At 35.3% G+C, this 27,655-nt stretch overlaps 1 protein-coding gene across 1 annotated transcript in view; it reads left to right on the forward strand.

Moving 5' to 3' along the window:
• Positions 1-27,655, forward strand: part of Stk31 (serine/threonine kinase 31) — an 85,611-nt gene that overhangs the window by 17,537 nt on the left and 40,419 nt on the right. The window contains exons 6-11 of the mRNA XM_047562128.1: positions 154-312; positions 18,467-18,825; positions 20,031-20,205; positions 21,783-21,898; positions 24,639-24,798; positions 26,678-26,800. Of these exons, the coding sequence (XP_047418084.1) occupies positions 154-312; positions 18,467-18,825; positions 20,031-20,205; positions 21,783-21,898; positions 24,639-24,798; positions 26,678-26,800 (1,092 nt within the window). The remainder of the gene's footprint in view (positions 1-153; positions 313-18,466; positions 18,826-20,030; positions 20,206-21,782; positions 21,899-24,638; positions 24,799-26,677; positions 26,801-27,655) is intronic.

The following is a 27,655-nucleotide window of genomic DNA, read 5'->3' on the forward strand; positions in this document are numbered from 1 at the left end:
TGATGATAGAGTTCTGATCCTGAATGTTTTTTGTTAATTTGAGGTAAAGTGCTATCTCGATATACAGGTAATCAACAGAAAGCAGCAAATTATGGTTTCTTTGAAGATATTTAACTTGATTCAGTGTTGATATTTGTTCCCTATTTATTTTAGTGTCTGGTGAGGTACGTCGACTATGGAAACACTGAAATTCTAAACCGATCTGACATAGTAGAAATTCCTTTGGAGCTGCAATTTTCCAGTGTTGCCAAAAAGTATAGACTTTGGGGACTACAGATTCCTTCTGGTCAAGAAGTTACCCAGTTTGATCAGGCAAGTCACAGATTTTAAACATTTTTGTTAGTGAAAATAAAACTGTGCTTTAAAAAATGTCAGTGAAGTCTCATTAACTTTGTTTAGTATACAAGCCTGTATAAATTAGTAGAAAATATGAATTATAAAGCAATTCAGAGTTGGGGATATAGCTTACTGGTAGAGTACTTGTCTGTCATGCACATCCATAAGGCCCTGGATTTGATCCCCAGCACTGTATATGCATGTGTGTGCTCACTGTGTGCTTACACACAGACTCATACACACACTGCATAAATTAATTCAAAAGCAATAATGTAATCATGCTCATTTTTGCTAGGTAGACATTCTTGATGAGTAGATAAAAGCGATATATATATATATATATATATAAATCAAATGCGAGTAGGTTCTTATGACATAAAAATTTGAAAGGATTTTTTTCACATGCTAGAGGAAATGAATACAATCACTTGGTTATCATTTGTTTTTGTGAATGTATTAAGTAAAAGTGATATTTAACCTAACCCTGGCCATAAATATCACAAACTGAAATTAGTGGGGTTATACTTAATCAGATTTTATCATTTTGGCAGAGGTTCATACTGTGATACAGTCATTGACAGTGATGTTTTTGCTAATCTGGATGCTAGTTTGTATTTCCATCAAGTTGTGGGTTCTGCTAATCTGGGTTTTAGTTTGTATGTATTTCCATTGAGTTGTGGGTTAGTTACCTAATTTTGGAAGACATTTGATAATTTCAGGGTTAGACTTAGATGAATACCTCCTTTTGAGTCTATTATGCAATAATGATGGTTTCTTTTTGTGAGTGGTAGTGCTGGTGAGGGATATTACATTTCAAAGTAATAGGTCTGTAATAGTTTTGTTTAGCAACACAAGTGGTTTACATGAAAAATGATTTAATTAGCATTATAAGGAGCAGTACTTATAATTTGGAAACCTTACATTTGGTCTTTTTGTGTGTTTTGAGAATCTTGTAGGTAGGTGTGTTGAATGTTAAATTGCTGCTCAGACTTTCACAAAATGTAGATATAAAATGATATCTAGTATTTTTGGTTTAAAATATAAAATTTTATTAATTTCTTCTTTAATAATTACTTTGACCAAGGTAAAGATTTGTTTTGAATTTCCCATGTGCTTAGAACCCTAGAATCTTAACTCACAGACTTTAAATTGATCTGCTGTTCCCATGTTTCCCAAATAAGGATATAATGGTCTACAACAATTTAATGACTTATTCGAAGTCATAAAGCTACTTGGTGCAGAGCCAGGGTGGCTAGAATTTGTCCAAATCCATTGCTATTTTCATTGTAAGGTGATACACAGATGTATGTTGATTGAAACAAACATGAATTAAGAAAAAAAAAAAAAGACTTTTTTTGTTTTTGTTTTCTTTGTGGTCTGGGGTTGAACCCAGGATCTGTTGCAGTTTAGGTAAGTGCTCAGTCACTAAGCACTAGAAAAAGATGTTCATCAGTGCTAGAAGGCATTTTTTAAGTTAGAGTTGGAACTGAAGGAATAAACTTCATTGACACTGTGTTTGTATGCTCCATAGATTCTTTTTAGGCAGTACTATGTATAAACATTTGTATTTGAATGCTTAACTCAGTAAAAAAAAAAAAAAAAAATTGCTGATTAGAGATGAGCTCATTAGTAGACCGTTTTCTGGAAACAAATAGTTATTCTTGAATATCTGTGCTTAGGAAGTTCTCATTTAGTCATTAATTCCAAGCTGAGGGCTCATATATAAATACTTCCTAATACACATATTTGTTCCCTTGCAGCTGTTTTAGTCGCTCAGTATGTAAGTCATGTAAAAATGTAACTTTTCTTCCCCACGTTAGTGAGTTTGGTAGAGATAAGACTGTCTTGGTAGAGACAAATATTGTATTCATTTTTTTAAAAATATTTTTTAGTTGTGAGTGGATCTTTTTTTTTTTAATTTAATTTGTGTGCAGTGCTGAGAATGGAACTCAGGACCTCACACATGCCAGACAATTGCTGTATGTACCACTGAGCCACAACTCCAACTCCCAAATATTGTATTCATTTTTTATGCCTTATCTCCCTGCATGTTAGGTGTTAGATGTGTATTTATTTATCTAGAATTTGAATAAATGGGTGAATAGTATGGATTTTATAAAGAACAAAAACATCAAAATACTCCCCACACTTGCAGAAAGTGTTCTGGGCAATGAAATGCCTTGAGCACTGCACTGTTTTTTATAAAAATTTTAAATTTTTTTCATACATATATATAGGGTAATAATGTCTGTCTCATTCTGCTGTTCTTCCTGTCCCGATTGCCCTACTCCTCCTTCTCTCCCCTCTGTGTATGCCAAAGTTCCTTCATTCTTCCCTATCCACCCCCCAACTATGGATCAGCATCCGCTTATCAAAGAAAACATTTGGCCTTTGGTTTTTTGGGATTGACTTATTTCACTTAGCATGGTATTCTCTATTTCCATTCATTTATCTGCACATGCCATAATTTCATTCTTCTTTAAGTAATATTCCATTGTGTATATATACCACATTTTTTTAATCCATTCATCTGTTGAAGGGCATCTAAGTTGGTTCCATAGTTTAGCTATTGTGAATTGAGCTGCTATAAACATTAATGTGGCTGCGTCACTGTTGTATGCTAATTTTAAGTCCTTTGGGCGTAAACTGAGGGATGGGATAGCTGGGTCAAATGGTGGTCCATTCCATACTGCTTTCCATAGTGCTTGCACGAATCTGCAGTCCCACCAGCAATGTATGAGTTTACCTTTTTCCCCACATCCTTGCCACACTTATTGTTTGTATTCTTTTTTTTTTTTGCGATCCTGGGGATCCAACCCAGGGCCTTGTGCTTGCAAGGCAAGCACTCTACCAACTGAATTTTTTGTAGTCTTGCTAATTGCCATTCTGACTGGAGTCAGATGAAACCTTAGTTTTGATTTGCATTTCTCTAATTGCTAGAGATGATGAACATTTTTTCATATATTTGTTGATTGATTGTATATCTTCTTCTGTAAGTATCTGTTCACTTCCTTAACCCATTTATTGACTGGGTTATTTGTTTTTTTGGTGTTAAATTTTTTGAATTCTTTATATATCCTGGAGATTAGTGCTGTATCTGAGATGCGTGTGGTAAAGATTTTTCCCCATTTCTGTAGGCTCTGTCTTCATGTTATTGTTTGTTTCCTTTGGTGAGAAGAAGCTTTTTAGTTTGAATCCATCCCATTTATTGATTCTTTTTTTTTTTTTTTTTTTTTTCCCCAGGAAGCAGGTTTATTGACTGCAGGATCCAGAGGGGCTATCACCTAAAATTCTTTGGACCTTGACTCTGGAAAGTTTTAGAACTTTATACACAATAGGCGGGGGTGAGGGAAGTTGGGAAGTTTACATTTTTTAGGAGTCTACATAAAGTACTTTTTTTCTTGAGTTCACAGAAAGTGCTTTTTGTCCCATTTTTTAGATTAGTCAGAGGTTTTACAACAAAAGTAGAAGTGACATCATCAAGTCTGTGACCAAACTTAGTTTTTGCAAGACAGAGTAACCTAGTCCTCACAAGAAACAGGAAGTCTTATCCCACATTGAGTATTTTTTGTAAAAATTTGTGCTGATATTCTGTTATAATGCTTTCTGACAAGAAGAGAAACTTACATGTTACTCATATGGTGGGGATTTCTGCATAATTATAGTAAGGGTTTCTGGGTGGGGGGTCTCTGGTCTGCTTCAGGATTTGCCCAAAATGCCAAGAAGAGATAGGAAAGGGAGATTGTACAGAGTACCTTTGAAGACGATGTCAGGGTAAAAAAAGCTGTTTTATGATTGTAAGTGCAAAAGGACAGGAAGCAGACCTCAACGGATTCAGAGAAACCATTATTCCTTTGTGGACATGGATGCTGCTGGTACCCATTTTCTGCATGGGGAAAATGGCCCTCAGTTACACAGGGGATTTTGGTTTTATAGTGTACAATGGTGCAATCATTGGGATCTGTGTACATGCAATTTTGACAGAGGCTAGTTGAACAGGTTAAAACTTTAATTTAGGAAGGTAGTTGTAAAAAGGTTGAAACTCAGTGTTGTCTGGGGAGATAAGAGTCCAGATTCCAGGGATGAGTACTCAAATCTTGCCCATTGGTATTTGCTGTGCTTCCGTTTAGTACTAATTAGCCATGGGGGAAGTTCGTGGTTTAGGGCCCAGCATTCAGTATCTGCCTCTTTCCCCCAGGACCCATTGTTCTTTGGCTAGTTTCCTCTCCCTCCTCTGGAGCTGTACCTCTCTCCATTTTTCTTTGGGGGCTCTGTTGCAGGAACATTATTTTCCATAACCCTTCATTTCAGACTCTGAGAGGAAAGAAAGAATTGGGGCACTAAGTCTGACCTGGCTGCTTCAAGCTGAGAAGGGGCAAAGTGGGGGGACCCTTTCTTTCAGAGTTCTGGAACTGAGCATGGAGACCCTGGTAGGGAGAGGCTTGGAGGAGGGGACCTTGAGGTCATTGTAGGTGAAGTCCCCTTTGTGGTCTCAGGAGGTGAGCAGGAGAATGGTGTCCACGGGTTCCAGGAAGCTCCTGGGGCCATGCAGGTAAACTTATTAAGAAATTGCTCCTATATAGAATTAAGAAGAAATTGCTCCTATATAGAATTAAGAATAGGCAGGGGAAAGTTTATTTCAAGTACAGTGAAGTCAGGCAATTATAAGAAAGGTGATAAGTAATTGATTTACTAATACTAAGGGAATAATTTCAGCAGGTAATGCAGTTGGAACCCTATTGTCCTTAGTCAGGGCCATAGGCCCTACTCAGATTTAGGGAGTACTTTCCATGATTCCAGGAGTGTGGGTCCTTTGGAGCATAGCAAGCATGATTAGCCTTGGAATCAGTTTTCTGGCACTTTAATCATTTCCATCCTGCTTGACAAATTATGCAAAATAAGAACAAATAAAATTAACAGTACAGTTATTATTAGTAACCCAACTACGTGTAGGTAAGTATTTGAAAGGGTTCAGAGAAGAAATTCCTTCAGCTAAAGTGCCCCAAACTTCTTTATTCTTAAGAACAGGCACTTTTGCATGAGCTATGACCAGAACCTGAGCTTGTAATTTTAACACATCTAAAGAGGCATTATTGAAAGGATCTAGTCCCATTAGGTGATTGTGTACATTTTGCCATTGAATCTTAGTATCATCGTATGGAACTCTAGTAACACAAAATTGGGTAATATTATGACATTGGAGTCTCTGAGCCCATCATAAATCTTGTACTTGTTCACCTAGCGATATAACAGAATCTTTTAATTGTTGAATTTCACTCAAAATTTCCTGATCAATATGTACTTGAGCGTGCCAGGTCTCAGTAAAATTCTTTTGAAACTGTTGTAAATGAGCTGTTTGTGGCTGCTGGTGCAATGCCACCACTGCAGTAGATGCAGAGGTGATTATCCCAACCAAGATAACGATGCCAGCTATCAGTCACCAGATGAACCGTTTAGTATGGCCTTTTAGATGTCGTAACAACTCTTGCATAAATGCTACTGAAGGTGTTTCTTGCATGGTCCTTTTTAATTTTACAGGAAGCCAGGTGGCTACTGGCCTTTTTAAAAAAAATCTTTATTTTAATTGTAAACAAATGGATACATGTTGTTTCTCTGTTTGTACATGGAGTAAAGGCATACCATTTGCATAGTCATACATTTACATAGGGTAATGATGTTTGATTCATTCTGTTACTTTTTACATCCCCCCCACCCCTCCCACCCCTCTTTTCCCTCTGTACAGTCCCTCCTTCCTCCATTCTTGCCCCCCTTCAACCCCCCATCAAGTTTCATCATCCGCTTATCAGCGAGATCATTTGTCCTTTGGTTTTTTGAGATTGGCTTATCTCACTTAGCATGATATTCTCCAATTTCATCCATTTGCCTGCAAATGCCATAATTTTATTATTCTTTATAGCTGAGTAATATTCCATTGTATATATATATACCACAGTTTCTTTATCCATTCACCAATTGAAGGACATCTAGGTTGGTTCCACAGTCTGGCTATTGTGAATTGAGCAGCTGTGAACATTGATGTGACTGTATCTCTGTAGTATGCTGATTTTAAGTCCTTTGGGTATAGGCCAAGGAGTGGGATAGCTGGGTCAAATGGTGGTTCCATTCCAAGTTTTCTAAGGAATCTCCACACTGCTTTCCAGAGTGACTGCACTAATTTGCAACCCCACCAGCAATGTATGAGTGGACCTTTTTCCCCATATCCTCTCCAACACCTATTGTTGCTTGTATTCTTGATAATTGCCATTCTAATTGGGGTGAGATGGAATCTTAGTGTAGTTTTGATTTGCATTTCTCTTATTACTAAAGATGCTGAACATTTTTTCATATGTTTGTTGATTGCTTGTAGATCTTCTTCTGTGAAGTGTCTGTTCATATCCTTAGCCCATTTGTTGATTGGTTTATTTGTATTCTTGGTGTAGAGCTTTTTGAGTTCTTTATAGATTCTGGAAATTAGTGCTCTGTCTGAAGTATGAGTGGCAAAAATATTCTCCTGCTCTATAGGCATTCTCTTCACATTGCTGATAGTTTCCTTTGCTGAGAGAAAGCTGTTTAGTTTGAATCTATCCCAGTTATTGATTCTTGCTTTTATTTCTTGTGCTATGGGAGTCCTGTTAAGGAAGTCTGATCCTAAGCCAACATGGTGAAGATTTGGACCTATTTTTTCTTCTATAAGATGCAAGGTCTCTGATCTGATTTCGAGGTCCTTGATCCATTGTGAGTTGATTTTTGTGCAGGGTGAGAGATAGGGGTTTAATTTCATTCTGTTGCATATGGATTTCCGATTTTCCCAGCACCATTTGTTGAAGAGGCTCTCTTTTCTCCATTGCATATTTTTGGCCCCTTTGTCTAGTATGAGAAAAATGTATTTATTTGGGTTTGTGTCCATGTCTTCTATTTTGTACCATTGATCTTCCTGTCTATTTTGGTGCCAATACATGCCATTTTTGTTACTGTTGCTTCGTAGTATAGTTGAAGTTCTGGTATTGTGATACACCCTGTTTCATTCTTCCTGCTAAGGATTGCTTTAGCTATTCGGGTTTCTTATTCTTCCAGATGAATTTCATGTTGGCTTGCTCTATTTCTGTAAGGTATGTCATTGGGATTTTAATTGGAATTGCATTGAATCTGTATAGCACTTTAGGTGGTATGGCCATTTCGACAATATTAATTCTTCCTATCCAAGAACATGGGAGATCTTTCCATTCTCTAAGGTCTTCCTCAATTTCTTTCTTCAGTGTTTTGAAGTTTTTATTGTAGAGATCTTTTACCTCTTTGGTTAGATTGATTCCCAAGTATTTTATTTTTTTTGAGGCTATTGCAAATGGGGTTGTTTTCCTCATTTCCCTTTCATCTGTTTTGTAGCTTGCGTATAAAAATGCTTTAGATTTATGTGTGTTGATTTTATAGCCTGCTATTTTGCTGAATTCATTGATGAGGTCTAGAAGTTTTCTAGAGGAGTTTTTTGGATCCTCTAAATATAGAATCATGTCATCAGCACATAGTGACAACTTAAGTTCCTCTTTTCCTATTCGTATCCCTTTAATTTCTTTGGTCTCTCTAATTGCTCAGGCTAGAGTTTCGAGGACAGTGTTGAATAGAAGTGGTGAAAGAGGACATCCCTGTCTTGTTCTCATTTTTAAAGGGAATGGTTTCAGTTTTTCTCCATTAAGATTGATGTTGGCCATGGGCTTAGCATAAATAGCCTTTACAATGTTCAGGTATGTTCCTACTATCCCTATATTTTCTAGTGTTTTGAGCATGAAGGGGTGTTGTATTTTGTCAAATGCTTTTTCTGCGTCAATTGATATAACCATATGATTCTTATCCTTAAGTCTGTTGACATGATGGATTACATTTATTGATTTACAGATGTTAAACTATCCTTGCATTCCAGGGATGAACCCCACTTGATCGTGGTGCACGATTTTCTTAATATGTTTTTGGATACGGTTTGCCAATATTTTGTTAAGGATCTTTGCATCTATATTCATCAAGGATATTGGTCTAAAATTTTCTTTCCTTGATGTGTCTTTGCCTGGTTTGGGTATGAGGGTGATATTAGCTTCATAGAATGAGTTTGGTCGGGTACCCTCCTTTTCTATTTCCTGGAATACTTTGAGAATTATTGGAATGAGTTCTTCTTTGAAGGTCTTGTGTAACTCGGCTGAGAATCTGTCTGGTCCTAGGCTTTTCTTGAATGGTAGGTTTTTAATGGCTTCTTCTATTTCATTGCTTGATATTGATCTGTTTAAATTGTGTATGTCCTCCTGGTTCAGTATGGGAGGAGCCTATGTCTCTAGAAATTTGTCAATGTCTCCGGTAGTTTCTATTTTGTTGGAATACAGATTTTCAAAGTAGCTTCTCATTATGTTATGTATCTCAGTGGTGTCTGTCGTGATATTTCCTTTTTCATCACAAATTTTAGTAATTTGAGTTTTCTCTCTCCTTCTCTTTGTTAGTGTGACTAAGGGTTTGTCTATTTTGTTTACTTTCTAAAAGAAACAACTTTTTGTTTTGTCAATTTTTTGAATTGTTTTGTTTCAATTACATTGATTTCAGCTCTGATTTTAATGATTTCCTGTCTTCTACTACTTTTGCTGTTATTCTGTTCTTTTTCTAGGGCTTTGAGCTGTTATGTTAGGTCATTTAGTTGTTGACTTTTCATTCTTTTCTAGAATGCACTCCATGCGATGAATTTTCCTCTTAGTATACTTTCATAGTGTCCCAGAGATTTTGATATGTTGTATCGTCATTCTCATTGACCTCTAAGAATTTATATCCTCCCTGATGTTTTCTGTTATCCATGTTTCATTCAATAGCATATTATTTAGTCTCCAGGTGTTGGAGTAATTTCTGTTTTTTATTTTGTCATTGATTTCTACTCTCAGTCCATTATGATCTGATAGAACACAAGGCAGTATTTCTATTTCTTTGCATTTCCTAAGGGCTGCTTTGTGGCATAACTATGGTCTATTTTCGAGAAGGTTCCATGTGCTGCTGAAAAGAAAGTGAATCTGCTCGTTGATGGATGGAATATTCTATATATGTCTATTAAGTGTAGGTTATTGATTGTGTTACTGAGTTCTATGGTTTCTTTTTTCGGTTTTTGTTTGGAAGATCTATCTAGTGGTGACAGCGGTGCATTAAAGTCACCCAGAATTATTGTGTTGTAGTCTATGTGATTCCTGAAATTGAGAAGGATTTGTTTGATGTACAGGGATGCACCATTGTTTGGGGCATAAATATTTACTATCGTTATGTCTTCCTGATTTATGGTTCCCTTAAGCAGTATGAAATGTCCTTCTTTATCCCTTCTGACTAACTTTGGCTTGAAGTCCACTTTGATATAAGGATGGAAACCCCCGCTTTTTTACTGAGTCCATGTGCATGGTAGGTCTTTTCCCATTCTTTCACCTTTAGTCTGTGGATGTCTTTTTCTATGAGATGAGTCTCTTGCAGGCAGCATATCGTTGGGTCTTTCTATTTAATCCATTCTGCCAGTCTATGTCTTTTGATTGATGAGTTTAGGCCATTAACGTTCAGGGTTATCATTGAGATATGATTTGTATTCCCAGTCATTTGGCTTGTTTTTGGTTTTTAATTTGGCTTGGTTTCTCCTTGGAGTGGTTTTTCTCTAAGGTAGTTCCTCCCTTTGCTGACCTCCATTTTTGTTTTTCTTTTCCTCCTCATGGAATATTTTGTTGAGAACATTCTGTAGCGCAGGCTTTCTATTTGTAAATTCTTTTAACTTTTGTTTATCATGGAAGGATTTTATTTCATCTTCAAATCTGAAGGTTAGTTTTGCTGGGTATAAGATTCTTGGTTGGCAACCATGTTCTTTCAGAGCTTGAAATATATTGTTCCAGGCCTTTCTAGCTTTTAGAGTCTGGGTTGAGAAGTTGACTGCTATCTGTATTCATCTCCCCCTGTATGTAATCTGATGCTTTTCTCTCGCGGCCTTCAAAATCCTATCTTTATTTTGAATGTTAGGCATTTTCATTATAATGTGCCTTGGTGTGTACCTGTTGTGATTTTGTGCATTTGGTGTTTTGTAAGCCTCTTGTATTTGATTTTCCATTTCATTCTTCAGGCTTGGGAAATTTTCTGATATTATTTCATTGAATAGGTTGTTCATTCCTTCGGTTTGTATCTCTGTGCCTTCCTCAATCCCAATAATTCTTAAATTTGGTCTTTTCATGATGTCCCATAGTTCTTGGAGGTTCTGTTCATGATTTCTTACCATCTTCTCTGTTTGGGCAACTTTATTTTCAAGATTAAATATTTTGTCTTCATTGTCTGAGGTTCTGTCTTCCAAGTGGTCTAGTCTTTTGGTGATGCTTTCCATTGAGTTTTTTATTTGGTTTATTGTTTCCTTCATTTCAAGGATTTCCGTTTGGATTTTTTTTTTGAGAATCTCTATCTCTTTGCTGAAATGATCTTTTGCTTCCTGCACTTGCTCTTTCAGTTTATTTGTATTATCATTCATTGCCTGCATTTGCTCTCTTATCTCATCCTTTGCTTTGCGAATCATCGTAATCATGTAGAATCTGAAGTCCTTTTCTGACAGTTCTTCTAACATACTGTCATTGGGTTCTCTTAATATAGAATCTAGATTTGTTTGGATCATTTTCTTCCCTTGTTTTTTCATGTTGTTCATGTATCTTCTCTTCTAGCAGTGCAGATCTGGGGGAAATCTGCAATACCCCAGATTTCCCCCTATAGGCTTATAGTGGCCTTATAGGTTTCCAAAACCCTTTCTTTAAAGGGAGATCAGTATTAGCGGTGCCCAATTCAGACATTATGCAATCCTAGGCCAAATAGCCCCTATGAGGACAATAACAAAATTGTCATAATAAACAGAATGAGTTCAAATATTATCTTCAGTAAAACAAACAGATTTGCAATAAGGTCTGCAGTTTCTAATGGAGGACAAAGAGGATGCAGAGGGATGTAGAATGTGACTGTTAATGGCATAAGAAAAGAAATACAGAAGTTCTAGATAATAGAAAGGGTGAGAGTGTAATCAAAAGGAATTGGATGTTAGCATGCCAAAAAGGGAGAAAGAGACTCTGAGGGAACAGGTAAACAAAAGGAAAAGAGAGCAAGAAAAGTAAAGAAATAAAAACTTAAAATTTTTCAATAAGGAGAAAAAAGAAAATCTACAGTATAACAGTCATATAGTAATGAAACCTCCCAGTGTTCAGTAGCCTGATGCATGAGAGGTACCTGACAATGAGCTTCAAGCCTCCAGCAGGCGTCTCAGGATGGGATTTGCCCCCACCTAAAGATCGGAGCTATGACTTCCGGGATTATCCAAGATGGCCGCTCTGGCTTTGAAATGTGTTGGCAAATGGGGAGCTGCAGCTCAGGGTGTGGACGTGGTTGGCTGGAGGTCCTGAAGGTGGGGTGCGGTTGGTCAGGCAGGGGTCCTGGAGGTCGGGTGTGTTTGGTGTGGTTGCGGGATCCTGGAGGCTGGGTGCGATCAGTCGGTCTGGGGTCCCTGTGATAGGGCGCAGTCAGTTGGTTTGGGGGTCCTGGCGGCAGGGAGCAGTCAGTCGATGTGAGAGCCCCAGAGGCAGGGAGTGATCGGTCGGTCTGAGGGATCCTCGAGATGGGGCTCAGTCAGTCCGACCAGGGGTCCTCCGGGGCCTGGCTGTTGTCTCAAAATGGCAGCAGCCACATGTAATCAGACCTGCAAGTACTGTCACAGTGAACTTCCAGGCAGTAGCAGGCAGCTGGTGCTCCACTGGCGGTCCGCGATCAGTTTGCTGACTGTTGTTGGACGATCGGGAGGTGAACCTCGTGCGTTGGGTGATGGATAGGTGAAAGGCAGGCGATGGACAGTCGAGAGGCAGGCAAGTGGCGGATGATAGGAGCCTGACAGAGAGAAATCTGCACTCAAAAAAGGCATCGATATGCTGGCAGACTGCAGGTGATCACGGCAGACAAATCCATTTATTGATTCTTAATTTTGCTTCTTGTGCTTTAGAAGTCTTGTTAAGGAAGTCAGGTCGTAAGCCAACATGAAGATTTGGTCCTGCTTTTTCTTCTGTTAGGAGCAGTGTCTGTTCTAGTGCCTTTGATCCACTTTGAGTTGATTTTTGTGCAGGGTGAGAGATAGAGGTTCAATTTCATTGTTTCATGTGGCTTTCTAGTTTTCCCAGCACCATTTGTTGAATAGGCTATCTTTTCTCTGATACATAATTTTGGCGCCTTTGTCTAGTATGAGATAGCCAGATTTATGTGGGTTTGTCTCTGTATCTTCTGTTTTATACCATTGGTCTACATGTCTACTTTGGTGCCAGTACCTTGCCATTTTTGTTACTATTGTTGAGCACTGTTTTTAATCAATATATTCACATCATGCTGTAGCATGGTTGAAATTGATACTCGGAATGGTGCCTACAAATAGCTGAAGATCAACCCAAGATTTAAGTTTTTATATATGCCTTTCATACTTTAAAAATTATCTGTAGAATCAGAATGAGAGCTAAAGTTTGAAATTTGGATTTTCACAGTGTAAAGATTTTAGCCCATTTCTAGTACACCTACCCAAGAATAGGTAGAATAAAGTTTAAAGCAAGTGAGCTATGTTGTTCTGAACAAAGCTTACCATTTTGGAAAACTAAATGAAATAATTAAATGAAATAATTTAAATGAAACAATATTTATGAAATATTTTAATATGAAATTAATTAAAATTATGAAATTAATATGAATTAATTTAGCATGAAATAATTTAAATGAAATATTTAAATGAAATAATTAAAAAGTGACATCAGACATTACTTTTATTTTTCTTTAAGGATTGGGGATTGAACTTGGGTGCTTAACCACTGAACCACATTCCCAACCCTTTTTTATTTTTTGAGACAGACTCTTGCTAAGTTGCTCAGGGTCTCACTAAATTACTGAGGCTGAACTTGAAATCTGCCTGCCTTAGTCCCCAAACCATTGAGATTGCAGGCGTGAACCACTGCACTCAGAATGTTAATCCTTTTTTAAATGATTGAAAATTCTGTGTTCTAAACCAATGACCAGATTTATTTAAAAGCTAACTTACCTCTTAAATACTTAAATATGTTTTAAAACTACATGTGTATATCTCTCTCACATATTTAATGGAAAATATAATACATTTCTCGTGATAAAAATTAAAATGTTGAACATTTACAAAAGAATACTTGGTGTATGTGTTTATGGCAAAGTATAGTACAAAACACCAGTGTTATTATCTACCTTGTCACTCTCATTGGTAGTTAGAACTAAAAACTCAATTTCAGGGTTTTGTCTTTGTGGATATAATTATTCAGGGAGAATCTGTTTGAATAACTTGATACTAATTGTGGTGGGTGACCATAACTAAGAGGAATTTGACTTCAGAGAGAAGTCTAAAAATCAGAATTCTACATAAAAAATTCTAAGCAAGGAGTTGTGTACCTTTATAAAATTCAGCTTTAGGTAATTTGAATTTTTGTAGAAAGTAGATTATTTCCATTTGAATTCATGTGCTGTCCAGATTCTTTTTTCCCCCCCTATTTTCTCAGATTTTTAAATTGGTGTATTACATTTGTACATAGTAGTAAAATTTATTGTTAAATATTTGTACATGCACACAATATAAAAATATAATTTGGTCTGTTTTGTTCCCCAGTATCTCCCCTTTCCTTCTCCTCCTACCTCCCCTTAGTTCCCATCCTCTATCTAATGGTCTTCTATTTTCAAGAGATTCCCCCACCTTTTTTGTTTTTTTCTTTTTCTCTCTAGCTAACACACATAAGAGAAAATATATACTTAGCATAATGTGCTCAAGTTCCATCCATTTTCCTGCAAATGTTATAATTTTATTTTTCTCTATAGCTGAATAAAACTCCTTTGTATACATACACCAGTTTTCTTTATCCATTCATCCATTGGCAGACACCTAGATCAGTTCCATGATTTGGCTATTGTGAATTGTGCTACTATAAACATGAGTATGCGTATATTGCTATAGCATGCTGACTTTAATTTGTGTGTGTGTGTGTGTGTGTGATACTATGGATTGAACCCAGGGGAGTTTTACAAATGAGCTGCATTTCTGACTCTCTTATTTTTTTATTTTGAGACAGGGTCTTACTTAGTTGCCGAGGCTGGCCTTGAACCTGTGTTCCTCCTGCTTCAACCTCCAGAATAGCTGAGAATATAGGTTTTACCACCATGTCTTGCTGACTTAATTCTTCAGGATAAATACTAAGGAGTGGTATAGCTGGGTCATATGGTGGTTCTATTTCTAGTCTTCTGAGGAACCTTCATACTGATTTCCATGGTAGTTGTACTAATTTACAATCTATCAACAGTGTAAAAATGTTCTCCCCCACCCCCACATCCACTCTAGCATTTATTACTATTTGTATTCTTAATGACTGCCATTCTAACTGGATTGAGATAAAAATCTCAATATAGTTTTGATTTGCATTTCCCTAATTGTTAAAGTTGTTTAACATTTTTTTTCACATATTTGTTGAGTATTTGTATTTCTTCTTTTGAGAAGCATCTGTTAGTTTTTGCTATTTTTTGAGTTTCTTATATTCTCTGGATATTGATCCCCTGTTGGAAGAGTAATAAGTGAAGATTTACTCCCATCTATAGGTTATCTCTTCACACTGGTTTCCTTTGTTGTATAGAAGCTTTTCAGTTTAATGCCATCCCATTTGTGAATTTTTGGTATTATTTCTTGAGCTATAGGAGTCCTATTGAAGAAATAGTTGCTTGCACCGATATGATAAAGTGTTGCCCCTACATTTTCTCTGGAAGTTGGATAATTTCTAATCTAAATCATACATCTTTGATCAATTTTGAATTAATTTTTTTGTAGGGTGGAGAGATAGGGATCTAGTTTCATTCTTCTACATAGGGATATCAGTTTTCCCAGCACCATGTGTTGAAAGGCTCACTAGGTTGCTGAGGCTGACCTTGAACTTGGAATCCTCCTGCATGAGTGCAAAGTTGCTGGTATTACAGTCACTAGTCTTGTTGCCCTGTTCCATTCAGAAGTCTCAGTTCATTGATGGTCGTCTCTGCTGCTCTGAGTCTGAAGTGAGGAAGAATTGCATGGTGGAAGAGAGTGGTGGAGGAAGGCATCTCAGGACATGGAACCAGGAAGCAGAGAGCCCCCCAAATTCATGATACATTAAGAATTCCATATATTTCAGCAATAATTTTCAGATACTTCCTAGGGGTGGAAGTTTCACTTGGATATTATTATTATTTTATTTCATTACTGGGAATTGAACCCAGGGGCACTTTATCACTTAGTTATATTCCTAGCCCTTTTAATTTATATATTTTTATTTTGATATTGGTTCTTGCTAGGTTGCTTAGGGCCTTGCTAAATTCTGAGGCTGTCCTCAAACTTGCAGTCCTCCTATGTCAGTCTTCAGAGTTGCTGGAATTATAGGCATGACCCATCCTACCTGGTTTATATTTGGATTTTAGATAGACTTTTGATGATAATCATTGAAAACAAGGGTTTTTGTAGGTAAGATGTTAATAGAAAACTTTTGTCTGATTGATCAAAATGTTAATATGCTGTATTTCAGTGAATTACATTTTGAGTTGGCTTTGCTTTCTTGATGTAATTTTGATTAGTGATGCCTTCTGAACCATATTTGCTATTTATAATGGTATTCTTGTTGAATTCGGGCCTCTTGATAATTTGTATGTTTCTAAATTTTGTGATTTGAGACTTTTATGTGTTTTTTTTTTTTTTTTTTGGCGGTGCTGGGGATTTGAACCCAGGGTCTTGTGCTTATGAGGCAAGCACTCTACCAACTGAGCTATATCCCCAGCCCGACTTTTATGTTTTTGTTAACCTAAATGCTTTTTTATTTTGGATTGTGGGCTAAATTTATTTTGTAATGGTTTAAAAGATTTTTTATACTGATGGTTGGTGATTCTTAAACTTACGTAGTTTGAACCTCCTCTGTCCCCTCATACAAATTCTTCTAGGCCTGGATTTTTTAACCTGGTGTTAAATTGTATCTCAGTGAAATAATTTTCTTTGTATTGCTACATACTTCAAACATTCTGATAAAGGGGTTCAAAAGATTTTACCACACTGATAAAAGAGCCTATGGCACAAAAAAAGTCAAGAACCCCTACATAGGCCTTTCTACCCTCTATACTACTGTACAATTAAAAAAAAATAAGAAAATATTTAATCCTTACCAATATTACTAAGTTTCTTGGATCTTGAAGTTTTTCTTTTTAAAATCTGGTTAGCTTATATTTTCAGTTTTTAAATTTGATTTCTGCATTCTTATTTTTCTGAGTATTATTGATACTGATTTCTTACTTGGTTTGCTCTAATTCCATAAATTATATTGTTTTTTCATATTTATCTAGTGGGAATATAGCTAAAAATAAATCTCCTTTTTCTAAGAGAGAGATGGACTATCAGTTTAATTATGTCCCTAAGTAAGATGTCAATCAGTAAACTTGAGCAGTACCCACCAGTTTTATTTGAATTTATGTTTTACAGGTTCTGACAAAAACTGTTCATTTCATTTATAGTGTAGGGTAAAAATCAGGAAAGGTACTGAGTGAAATATGGGAAAAGAAGAAGGAATTAGATCATATCAAAGTAATTTTTTTAAGAAATTTAAGAGTTTTCTGGAAGAGTAGAAAGGTTCTTATTCAAGTTGTTTCTATATGTTCCATTCTTAAATCTGTTTTAGATATATTTGTATTCGTGTGGTAGATTAATAGTAAATAATTAAAAGTTAGCAAGCACCTCGTTTTTCATATAGCTTCTCATACTGCTGTGGCCTCCTTAAAATTTTATTTAAGAAAGTGTACATATAGGAATTTCTAGCATTGCACATTCCATAATTTCCTTTGTTGATTTCTAAAAGAATTTGTTGATGTTTTTGTGCTTTTGAGTTTCTGGTTTTTTACTCCTTTTGTATTGCTTTAAAACCACAGTACTTGACTCTGCCTTTAAAACTGTTTCTAAGTTTTGTTGAAATTGAGTACCTTTTTTAAATACCAAAAATTTAATTTTATGTACTATAGCTTTTCAGGACACCATTATAATTTATAATACTTTATAGTTATACATAGTAGTTGGGTTCATCCTGACAAACTCATACATGCATGAAATTTGATTTCAGTTCATGATCCTTCCCTTTCCCTCTAATCCTCCCTCCCCTCTCCCATTCTCCATTCTCTACTAGATTTCCTTTTGTTAATTTATGTTTAGTTGGTTCTTTCTACCTATGCATAAAGGTGAGGTTCACTGTTGTATATTTATATATGCACGTAAATTGATTTTTTTAAGAATATATTCTACCTTACCTCCCCTTACCCATTCTTCCACTCTGCCTTTTGATCTCTCCTTGTATATTACTGATCTTCCCTTTATCATTATGTTATCCTATCCTTTCCTCCCCTTTTCTTTTATTTTACTGTAGCTTCTGCCTATGAGAGAAAACATTCAACCTTTTAGTTTCTGAGTTTGACTCATTTCACTTAAAATGATATTCTCCATTTCCATCCTTTCACTGGCAAATGCCATAATTTTATTTGTTTCTGTGACTGAGTAGAACTCCATTTTGTGTGTGTGTGTGTGTGTGTGTGTGAGAGAGAGAGAGAGAGAGACACCATTTCTTAATCCATTCATCTATTGACAGGTATCTGGGTTGATTCCATAATTTAGCTATTGCAAATTATGCTGCTATAAACATTGAGGTGGTTGTATCACTGTAGTATGCAAATTTTAGATCTTTTGGGAAGATATCAGGACACCATATATTTATATGGGGCCAAAGTGGTTAACACAATCTGTTGGGTTAAAAAGTTGTTCTAGATATTTAATTAGTATACATTTAAAAATTCATAAACATGGCTACCTGTACAGGTATTAGCTCTATTTCTGGAATGGAAGGTTTTTAGCAAATATGTTATTGGAATACATTCGAGAAGTATATTTTTGATGTCATCAACAACAAGGTAAGATACTTACATAGAGATTATAGAATGAAGAAACATACCTAAAAAAAATGGTAGAAACAAAAGTGAAGAGAAATGTGATATAACTGGTTTATGTCTTCTTTCCTGTCTTTCTTAGGGCAGAACCTTTTTGGGGAGCTTGATTTTTGAAAAGGAAATAAAAATGAGAATTAAAGCAACCTATCAAGATGGAACAATTATTGCTCAGGCTGAGTATGGCAGTGTTGATATAGGGGAAGAGGTGGCTAAGAAAGGATTTGCAGAAAAATGCAAACTCTCTTCCAGCCCTAACACCTGTGAGGAAAAAAAATCGGATCCTAGTCAGCTTGCTCTCAGGAACCTCAAGAACCCCATTCCCTTGTGGGGGCACAGATCAAACCAGTCGACCTTCAGTAGGCCAAAGGGACGTTTAAATGGAAGGCTGACTCTTGATTTGAAGAATGAAAATGATGTGGGAAATCCTGTGACATTTCCAAAGTAAGAGGGTGGTGGGGTTCTTAGTTTTAACTAATTTCAAATTTATGATAGTGGCCCTTGTAGAAGTTAATGCTCATGCTTTTGGGATCCTTAACTATGTCAGTGATTTTTGAGAAGCAATATTAGTATTTTATATTTTTCTCAAACACCTCTCTTCTTTAATGTTTTCATTAAAAGGAATTTGAAAGAAAAATAATTCCTGGATTTTTGAAAAAAATCACGAATCAACTTTCATGCTCTTTTGAATGCCTTTATTAAAAATAAAAATCTCCCCTTAAATGGGAATTACTGATGCAGAAACCAGAGTTTCAAATAATATTTGAGCTTGGGTCTGGGGGTGTAGCACCACTGTAGTAGAACATGTACTTAGCATTGCACCATTCTGGGCTTATTCTCCAGTGTGTGTGTTGGGGAAGAAGAGTGGGACTGGTGGGATGGAGTGAGACTGGGGGGCGGGGGGAGAAAGGAAGAAAGAAGAGAAAGAAAAAGATATGGTGTTTTTTCCTATAGCTATAAGAATATTTGAATGAGTTTCTTTGTTCTTCCTGTGAAAAGTTATTATGATGGAATTTAATTATTCTAAAAGGAGTTCACTTTTTAAAAAATATTTTTAATTAACAGTGATTGTACATATTTATGGGATTCATTGTGATATTTCATTATATGGGCATAATATGTAATAAGCAGATCAGAGGAATTGGCATATCTGTCAACTCAGACATATATGTAGGATTTCCCTTTTTAGATCATTTTAAATCATCAGCTTGAAGCAAAAAACCAGATTTGATATTTATATATAGCAAATATTCTCTGCATTGTGAGTCAAGCCATAATGGCAGGTCTTGGGTGACATAGCTGTTTGATAGGATCTTACAAGTGTTTTAGGAATGAACTATCAGGGCAGGGACATGATTGTGAGGCTTTGAAAGAAACAGTACAGAAATGCTGTTTACCTTGTTTTCTTTAATTGATTGTGCTTTGAGAAATTTGGAATATAGGATAGTTAGAGGCACTGTTTTTGAAGCATGACTCAGTTGTAAAATCTAATTTGCATTAAATTAAAATTTTTAAATGTTGAATGAGATAAAGATTTTAGTTTCCACAGTTAAAGCTAAAATTATAAAAATCCAAGATAATTTTGATTTGTGAATTTTATTAGCATTATATAGTATATCTTTAAAAATGAGTGCTTTTGTTTTTAATAGGGAAAGTTTGGCTGTTGGTGACTTTAATTTAGGGTCTAATGTCAGCCTGGCAAAAATTAAGCAGGACCAGAAACTGATTGAAGAGAATGAAAAACTTAAAACAGAGAAGGAGGTTCTTCTCGAAAGTTATAAGGCATTAGAATTGAAAGTAGAACAAATTTCCCAGGAGCTGCAGGTATGTTTAATAGCTTAAGTTGTAAAGAATGTTCAGCTGAGAAGTGCATTCAGCTGCTCTTATAGAACTTTTTGTCACTTTTTTTCCCTCCCCAATTCATTTTCTCCTTTCCTAACATCTGTTTATAGATGAATTTTTTTTCTTACACTTTAAACTAATCATGTTTGGATTTCATTGGATGTTTGAAATTTAATTTCTCATTTATATTTCCTTTTATGTTCTTTTTTTGTGTGTGTGTGAGTACCAGGGATTGAATTCAGGGGCACTTAACCACTGAGCTATATCACCCAGCAATATTTTTTTAATTTTTAAAAATATTTTTATTTGTAGATGGGCACACTATCTTTATTTATTTCTTTTTTATGTGGTACTGAAGTTTGAATCCAGTACCTCACATGTGCTAATAAGCAAGTGCTCTACCAGTGAGCTACCCCTCCAACCTCCCAGCCCTTTTAAAATTTTTCTTAAATTAAAAAAATTTTTTTAGTTGTAAATGGACACAATACCTTTATTTTATTTATTTATATGTGGTGCCGAGGATCAAACCCAGTGCTTTATACATGTTAGGCAAGCCCTCTATCACTGAACCACAACCCCAGCCCTTTTTAAAAATTTTTTTATTTTCAGACAGGATCTCGTTTTCTTAGGGTATAGCTAAGTTGCTGAAGCTGGCTTTGAACTTGGAATCCTCCTGCCTCAGTATTCTGAGTTGCTGGAATTACATGTGTGCCCGCACATCCAGCTCCTTTTATGTTCTTTAAAAAAAAAAAAACAAAACTTTTAGCTATTGAAAATTTCAAACATTCCAGAAGGAGAGAGAATTGAATAATTAATCCTCATTTACTCAATATCGGTTTTTACAATCTTGGGTGGGCTAGTCTTTGTTAAATCTGTCCTTCGTGGATTATTTTAAAACAATTCCCATTTGTACAATTTCATATTCTTTAGTGTGTATATAATGTTAATAGGAAAGGACTGGTGCTGGTGTAGCTCTTTGAGTTCGTGCTTAGCATGTGCATGGGTTTAACTTCCAGCCTGAAACAAAACCCACAAAACAAAAAACAACCAAATCATACCATAATACTATTCATACTAAAAATAAGTAGTGCTTCCTTAATATCATTTAATATTCAGACAGTATACAGATTTTCCATTTTGCTCCGTGCAAGTCCTTTTACAATTGATTTCTTCCAGTCTTAATTCCCTCCATTTAGGCTCATACATTGCATTTTGGTTGGTATGTCTCTAGAATCACTTAATCTTCATGTTTTCTTTGTTTCCTTTTTATGGTAGTTAGGTTTCAGGGTTTGTTCAGATTCAGGTTCACCTTTTTTTTTTCTTCTTCCCAAGAATACTATGTGGTTTTCAAATGTGTATTTTTTTTCCCGGTATTCAATGTGTTGTTCCAGGATCAATAGTGCAATTCTGTGACACCAGCTTGGTGTCCAACAATTCAGTTCATTTTGACACTAACATTATTTAACTTTAAATCATACCTAAAAAATCATTTAAATAATAGTAAAAATACAGTTTCCTATTTGGGTTTCACTAGCATGTGTGTGTGTGTTTTGTTTCAGCAAGAGAAAGCAGCTACGGTGGATTTGACTAAACATTTAGAAAGCACTCTAAAGACTCGTGTAGGTACCAGAATGAAAAATCTGGCAGCTAAGGTGGAAAAATTGAAAGAAATTAGGTATGTAAAAGCATATTTTTGAGACGAAAGGATAATTGAAAATAAATGTTAACTAATTTTGAGTACTTCTTAAAGTTGTATACCTACTATTTTGGTTTGAAATTTAATGTTTGTATTTTTATGATTTTAAAGAGAGAAATTAAAAATAGTTATTCCTGAAAGTAATTTTATAGTCTTTGTTGTTATTTTTCTGTTGTCACTACTTGAAACTTTATTGTCCTAAGGCCATCTCTGAGAGTGAAATTAGAGAAACAAAAGACGAGTGTGGTGCCACAAGCCTATAATCCCAGTGGTTTGGGAGGTGAGGCAGGAGGATTATAAATTCAAAGCCAGCCTCAGCAATTTAGTGAGGCCCTAAGCAATTTAGCAAGACCCTGTCTCATAATAAAAAGTAAGAACAAAGGGCTAGGGATGTGGCTCAGTGGTTAAGGACCCCTGGTTCAACCCCTAGCATTAAAACAAACAAACAAACAATAAACAAAAAATGACAGAAAACCAACCAATGCAACAAAACCCAAAAACACAATTTCTAAGTGGTAGTTTGATGGAAAACTACCATGTTATTGTTTTGCTTGGGGTTATTTTCTTGAGTGTACTGAAAGTAAAGGCTTCAGGAATCTAAATTACTTGCTGTACTCTGCCTAAAGAATATATTATTTATGAAGTGATCTTCATAGAGTTGGAAGAAAAGAAATTAGTTTACAGGTGTTATGCAGAGTTTATTCAGTATTCCTTAAAGTCTGTATTATGTAGGTTTTTGGCACTGCTTCATGATGCCAGTAACTGGCAGCATCCCAGAGTGTCTCCTTCAGATTTCTTTTTATGTTCCAGGTATAGTTTTTATGCTTTGCTAAACCTCATTGCCTCATTTCCTCAACAAAGGCAGTATTTTAATAGTTTCTTCTGATTGGTTTATTTGATTCATTTTTTTTTTTTTTTAAGTAGAAACAATTTTTTTCTTTAAATTAGTATTCTGGAAGGGAGGAAATAAAATGTATTTTAAATTTAATAAAAAAATAGAATTATGTAGGTATTTTGGTCAACTTTTTTGCTGATGTGACCAAAAGACCTGACAAAAATAATTTTAGAGGAGGAAAAATGTATTTGGGGCACACGACTTCAGAGGTCTCAGTTCATAGATGACCAACTTAATTCCTCTGGGTCTGAGGTTAGGCAGAATTCCATGGTGGAAAAGTGTGGTGGAGGAGAGTCTCTGGCAGCATGGTACCAGGAAGCGGAGGGAGAGAGCAAGCTCCACTCTCCATGAACAAAATCTATACCCCAAAGACACCCCACACTCCATGATCCATCTCCTCCAGCCATACTTTACTTCCCTATAGTTATCATCCCTATCGGGTCGGGGGGTTAATGCACTCTAGGTTAAGTGAAAATTCATCATACATTGTCTCACATATAAGCTTTTGGGGCATCCCTCATAACTAAACCATAACAGTGGATAATTTTTTCTTAATAGAGGGTTCATTAAGATTGTTAAATTGTCAGTCTGGAGTGCAAATAAAATAGTTCTGGAAACAATCTCACTCTTTTCCTCCTATACACTGGACTTAAAACCAGCAATTCACTTTCTGCTGCACTTTGATACCCTGAGATGTTGCCGTGAATAAACACTGTATGTTGGTCCTCTCCGCCCCATGGAAATGTATTTTTTTCAGTATAAATCTTATCAGTTGGCATCTGGTGTGTCTTTTAAAACTTTGAGTAACTTGGTCCTTTTACAGCCTAATGAACTTTTAATATATTACCAAAAATCAAGTGGCCAGTGCTGGCAAAGCTCTGAGATAGATTTTGGGCCAAAATGACAATATATTTTAATCCACATTTGAGGGAATAATGTCCCATTAGAATGGTGGCAGTCTACTTGGAAGCTAGAAAAAATAATGTGAATGGATTTTGTTAGTTTTGCTAATTAACCTGCCTCTCTTTTTTTGGAGATGGTATTTTAAACTCAGCAAATGCTGATTTATTTGTTAGGGCATAAGGACTATGTGCCTAGTCTTGCTAAACAAGATTGGCTGTGTCTAAAATTTTTAGAGAAGTTTTTACAAATATGATTATAGATCAGAAATTGAAAGTCCATTTGATATACATGAATCCACCAGTAGTGAAACTACACATCATGTACAACCTTAAGAATGGGATCCTGGGGCTGGGGATATAGCTCAGTTGGTAGAGTGCTTGCCTTGCAAGCACAAGATCCTGGGTTCAATCCCCAGCACTGCAAAAAAAAAAAAAAAAAAAAAAAAAAAAAAAAAATGGGATTCTAATTAGAATAAGTTATACTCCATGTATGTATTTGTCAAAATACACTGTACTCTCATGTATATCTAAAAAATTAATAAAAAATTTAAAAAGGCCATTTGATATTGTTTAAATCTTCAGATGTTTGAAGTTGTCTTTTTATATCACGTTTTTAAAAATTATTTCCCCCAGTTTTTTAAATCAAGTTTTTATTAAGGTTACAGATGATTTTATGTAAAGTTTTAAAATATATCTCTTCAGGGGCTGGGGATGTGACTCAGTTGGTAGAGTGCTTGCAAGGCCCTGGGTTCAATCCCCAGCACCACCAAAACAAAAACAATAAAACAAAAAAACAAAACAAAAAAACCTCTTCATAGCCAGTAATGGTAATAGTAACTTTTAGACCAATAAAATGTAAGTTTTTCTTATACTAACTTTGATTTCTTGATTTTTTTTCTTTTTTTCTGTTTTTTAAAAACAGGCGTGTCAACATCAGTGTTCGTTTTGGAAATGACCTTTCAGATGCTATAGAAGTGTTGGATGAAGGGTGCATTACTACTCTAGCTTCTTTGAATGAATTAGAGAAAATTTGGGCAGAATACAGTCTGGCTCAGGAGCAGATCCAAACTTGTCATAATGTGGTGGGTTGAGAATTTTTCTCTTTTATGTTTTTTAATCAGTTGAACATGAAGATCTACTGTCTTTTGAGAAAACAGAAATGGAGTGCAGCTATTAAAATTATTTGCATAAAATAAATGCTTTATTCACATTTTAAATGCATACTTTTTTATATAATCAAATTGTAAATATGAAGATGCTACAAAAGTATTGCCTTATAAGAAAGAGAGAAAAGATAATTGGTGATTGTGGATAAATAGTTAACAGAACCCTTTTCCTTTTGCATGAGTATTCTTTGATTAATTCTTCTCTGTTCTCTTGAAAATCTGATAAAATAGTTCACATGCATTACTGAGCAAAATTATTTACACTGTATGATAGTATCTGGACTAGGAACAAATTCTTTTTTTTTTTTTTTTAACCTCTGATACTGGGGATTGGATTTAGGGGTGCTTTATCACTGAGCTACATTCCTAGTCATCTTTAAAATTTTGAGACAGAGTCTCAGTAAATTGCTTAGGTTTTCACCAAGTTGCTGAGTCAGTCCTTGAACTTGTGATCCTCCTGCCTCAGCCTCCTCTGAGGCTGGGATTATAGGAGTGTGTCATTGCAGCCAACCTTGTAAATTATACATAATGGTTGGATTTGTTGTTACATACTTTGTACAGGCATACGATATAACAATATAATTTGACCAGCATGGTTCCCTAGTATTTTCCCTCTTACATTAACTTTTAAAATGGGCATTTTTGTTCCTATTGTATAAGGTTCACAAGGGTTAAGGAAATTGCTCAAGATTGTAGTTTTAAATGTTAATATGGAATTTGAACCCTAGTGTGTGTGACTGAATATTTAAACTACATGATCAGTAAAAAAAACTTCTTAATGAATTTTCTTATAGTAAGATGAAAAACTGGTTTTTATGGTCTACTTTGTTTTAGTGGTTTGAGCATAGGAAAGTAATTCAGGTCAGAGAGTAAGGAGGATTAATTTAACTTTCAGACATGGTGTTCTAGTAATGCAAATGTACCTTTTTCTTTCTTAAAGCAAATAATTGTTCCTACTACTCTTGATGTTTTGGGACTTAAGGTTCATTTTGTAAACTGAAGAGTAGATTACTGGGTAAATACACAATAATAATTGTACTAAAAAATTAACCATCTTGTATTTAATTTGGGTCTTAGAATTGTTACTTTTATTTATCTGTGTACTGCATAATTCCTTGTTTGCTCTTTTATTTTTTGATGAAAGAAGTTTTACTTGAGATTGTTTTCTTTTTATTTATAGTATAAGATGTCTGAGCTTATGCAAGAAGAAATATCCAGAAATTCAAGCTTTTTAGTATATGTGCCAGATATTATTATAGATAATGGAGATATATTTTTTTAGGACATAATTTTTTTCTTTCTTTTTTGGTATGGGATGGATATACTAATAGTTCCAATATAAAATGGTAAGTTCTATAATAGAAATAATGCATAGGGTTCTTGGTTATCTTTTACATACATAATTTACAACCTTTTGGGCAAATTGGAGGCTTTATCCTGGTGAAATTTAACTAAATCTCGAAAGATGACTAGATGAAAGAATTGAGAATGGGATGGGAATAAAAGAAAAATAGTGTGTAATGGAAGTTATATAATTTTTATCCAAAATTTTCATTATAGACACAGTAGGCAAAAAAAAAAAAAGATTAGCAGGGTAGGGTTATTGAACTTAAATGTTTTAATTAAGGGAAGGGAAGTTCTTTGTATCTTTGGTGTTAAGTAGAAAAGTGTTTGTCTTAAATGCTACAATGCTTTGCGAATGTAATAAGTTTAGAAATAACTTTTTTGTCCATATAGGAAATGTGTGGAAAAACACCTGATATATTAATGGTGGTTTTTCTTTTCCTTCCTCCAGAATGAAGGGAATGTTTTGATTGCCAAAAGAAATGAAGTACAACAGAAGCTATACATGGCAGTAGAAGTTTTTATTCTGGAAGTGGATGAATTACCACTTAATCAGCGTTTAAAAACATTACAGGTTGGAATTAAAAATATATTAAATATATATTAAATTATAAATTTATTCTGTGAGAGAGGTGAAATTAGCATTTACCTTGAGATTTCAGAAAGTACTGATAGTTGCACAGCTTTTTCTTCTTTGCTGAATTCTAGTTTAAAAAATTTTTTTTTCTAGTAGTAGAGATTGAACTCAGGCACTCAACTGTGCTAGGGAAGCACTCTGCCACTGAGCCACATCCTAGCACTTTAAAAAAATTTTATTTTGAGATTGGGTCTTACAAGTTGCTCAGACTGGCCTTAAACTTGTGATTCTCCTGCTTCACCCTCCTGCTGGAGTTACAGGCCACTGCCCTGGCCCAAATACTAGTTTTTAAATGGAATTAAAAATTTATATTAATATACTGAGTGTTTATATATACATGTGTTATCTATCCTACACATAGGGTAAAATGTCAGATACTTTAAGCCATAAATTGCAAGTTCTGTACCTGACCTCATATGAAGGGTTCCAGTCAAAATGAGGGTGATACAACTCAAGTTTTTCAGCATCCACAAAGTAATAAAAGTCCTCCCAGCCCTATTCAGATGCAGTATATATTTTCTGTGAATGCCCACATTCCCCTTCTCAAGAATGTCCACAAAGGGTAATAATGGGCATGTATGCAAAGCTGTTGTGCCAATGGCATGTTCCCACAATGCCCCACGTAAGCCTAGAACTACAAGTATTTATAACATGTTTATTCTTTACTCTGTGGTGTGAACATATTGTTGAGGATGTTAAAAAGGCCTGCATATACCGTGTAGTTAACAGCGATAAGAAAAAAGAAAGCATTTTTGTTTATAGCACAGAAAGTCACGTAGTGGAAGAAATTGA

The sequence above is a fragment of the Sciurus carolinensis genome, chromosome 8 (assembly GCF_902686445.1).
Source record: "Sciurus carolinensis chromosome 8, mSciCar1.2, whole genome shotgun sequence".
Taxonomy (NCBI): Eukaryota; Metazoa; Chordata; class Mammalia; order Rodentia; family Sciuridae; genus Sciurus; species Sciurus carolinensis.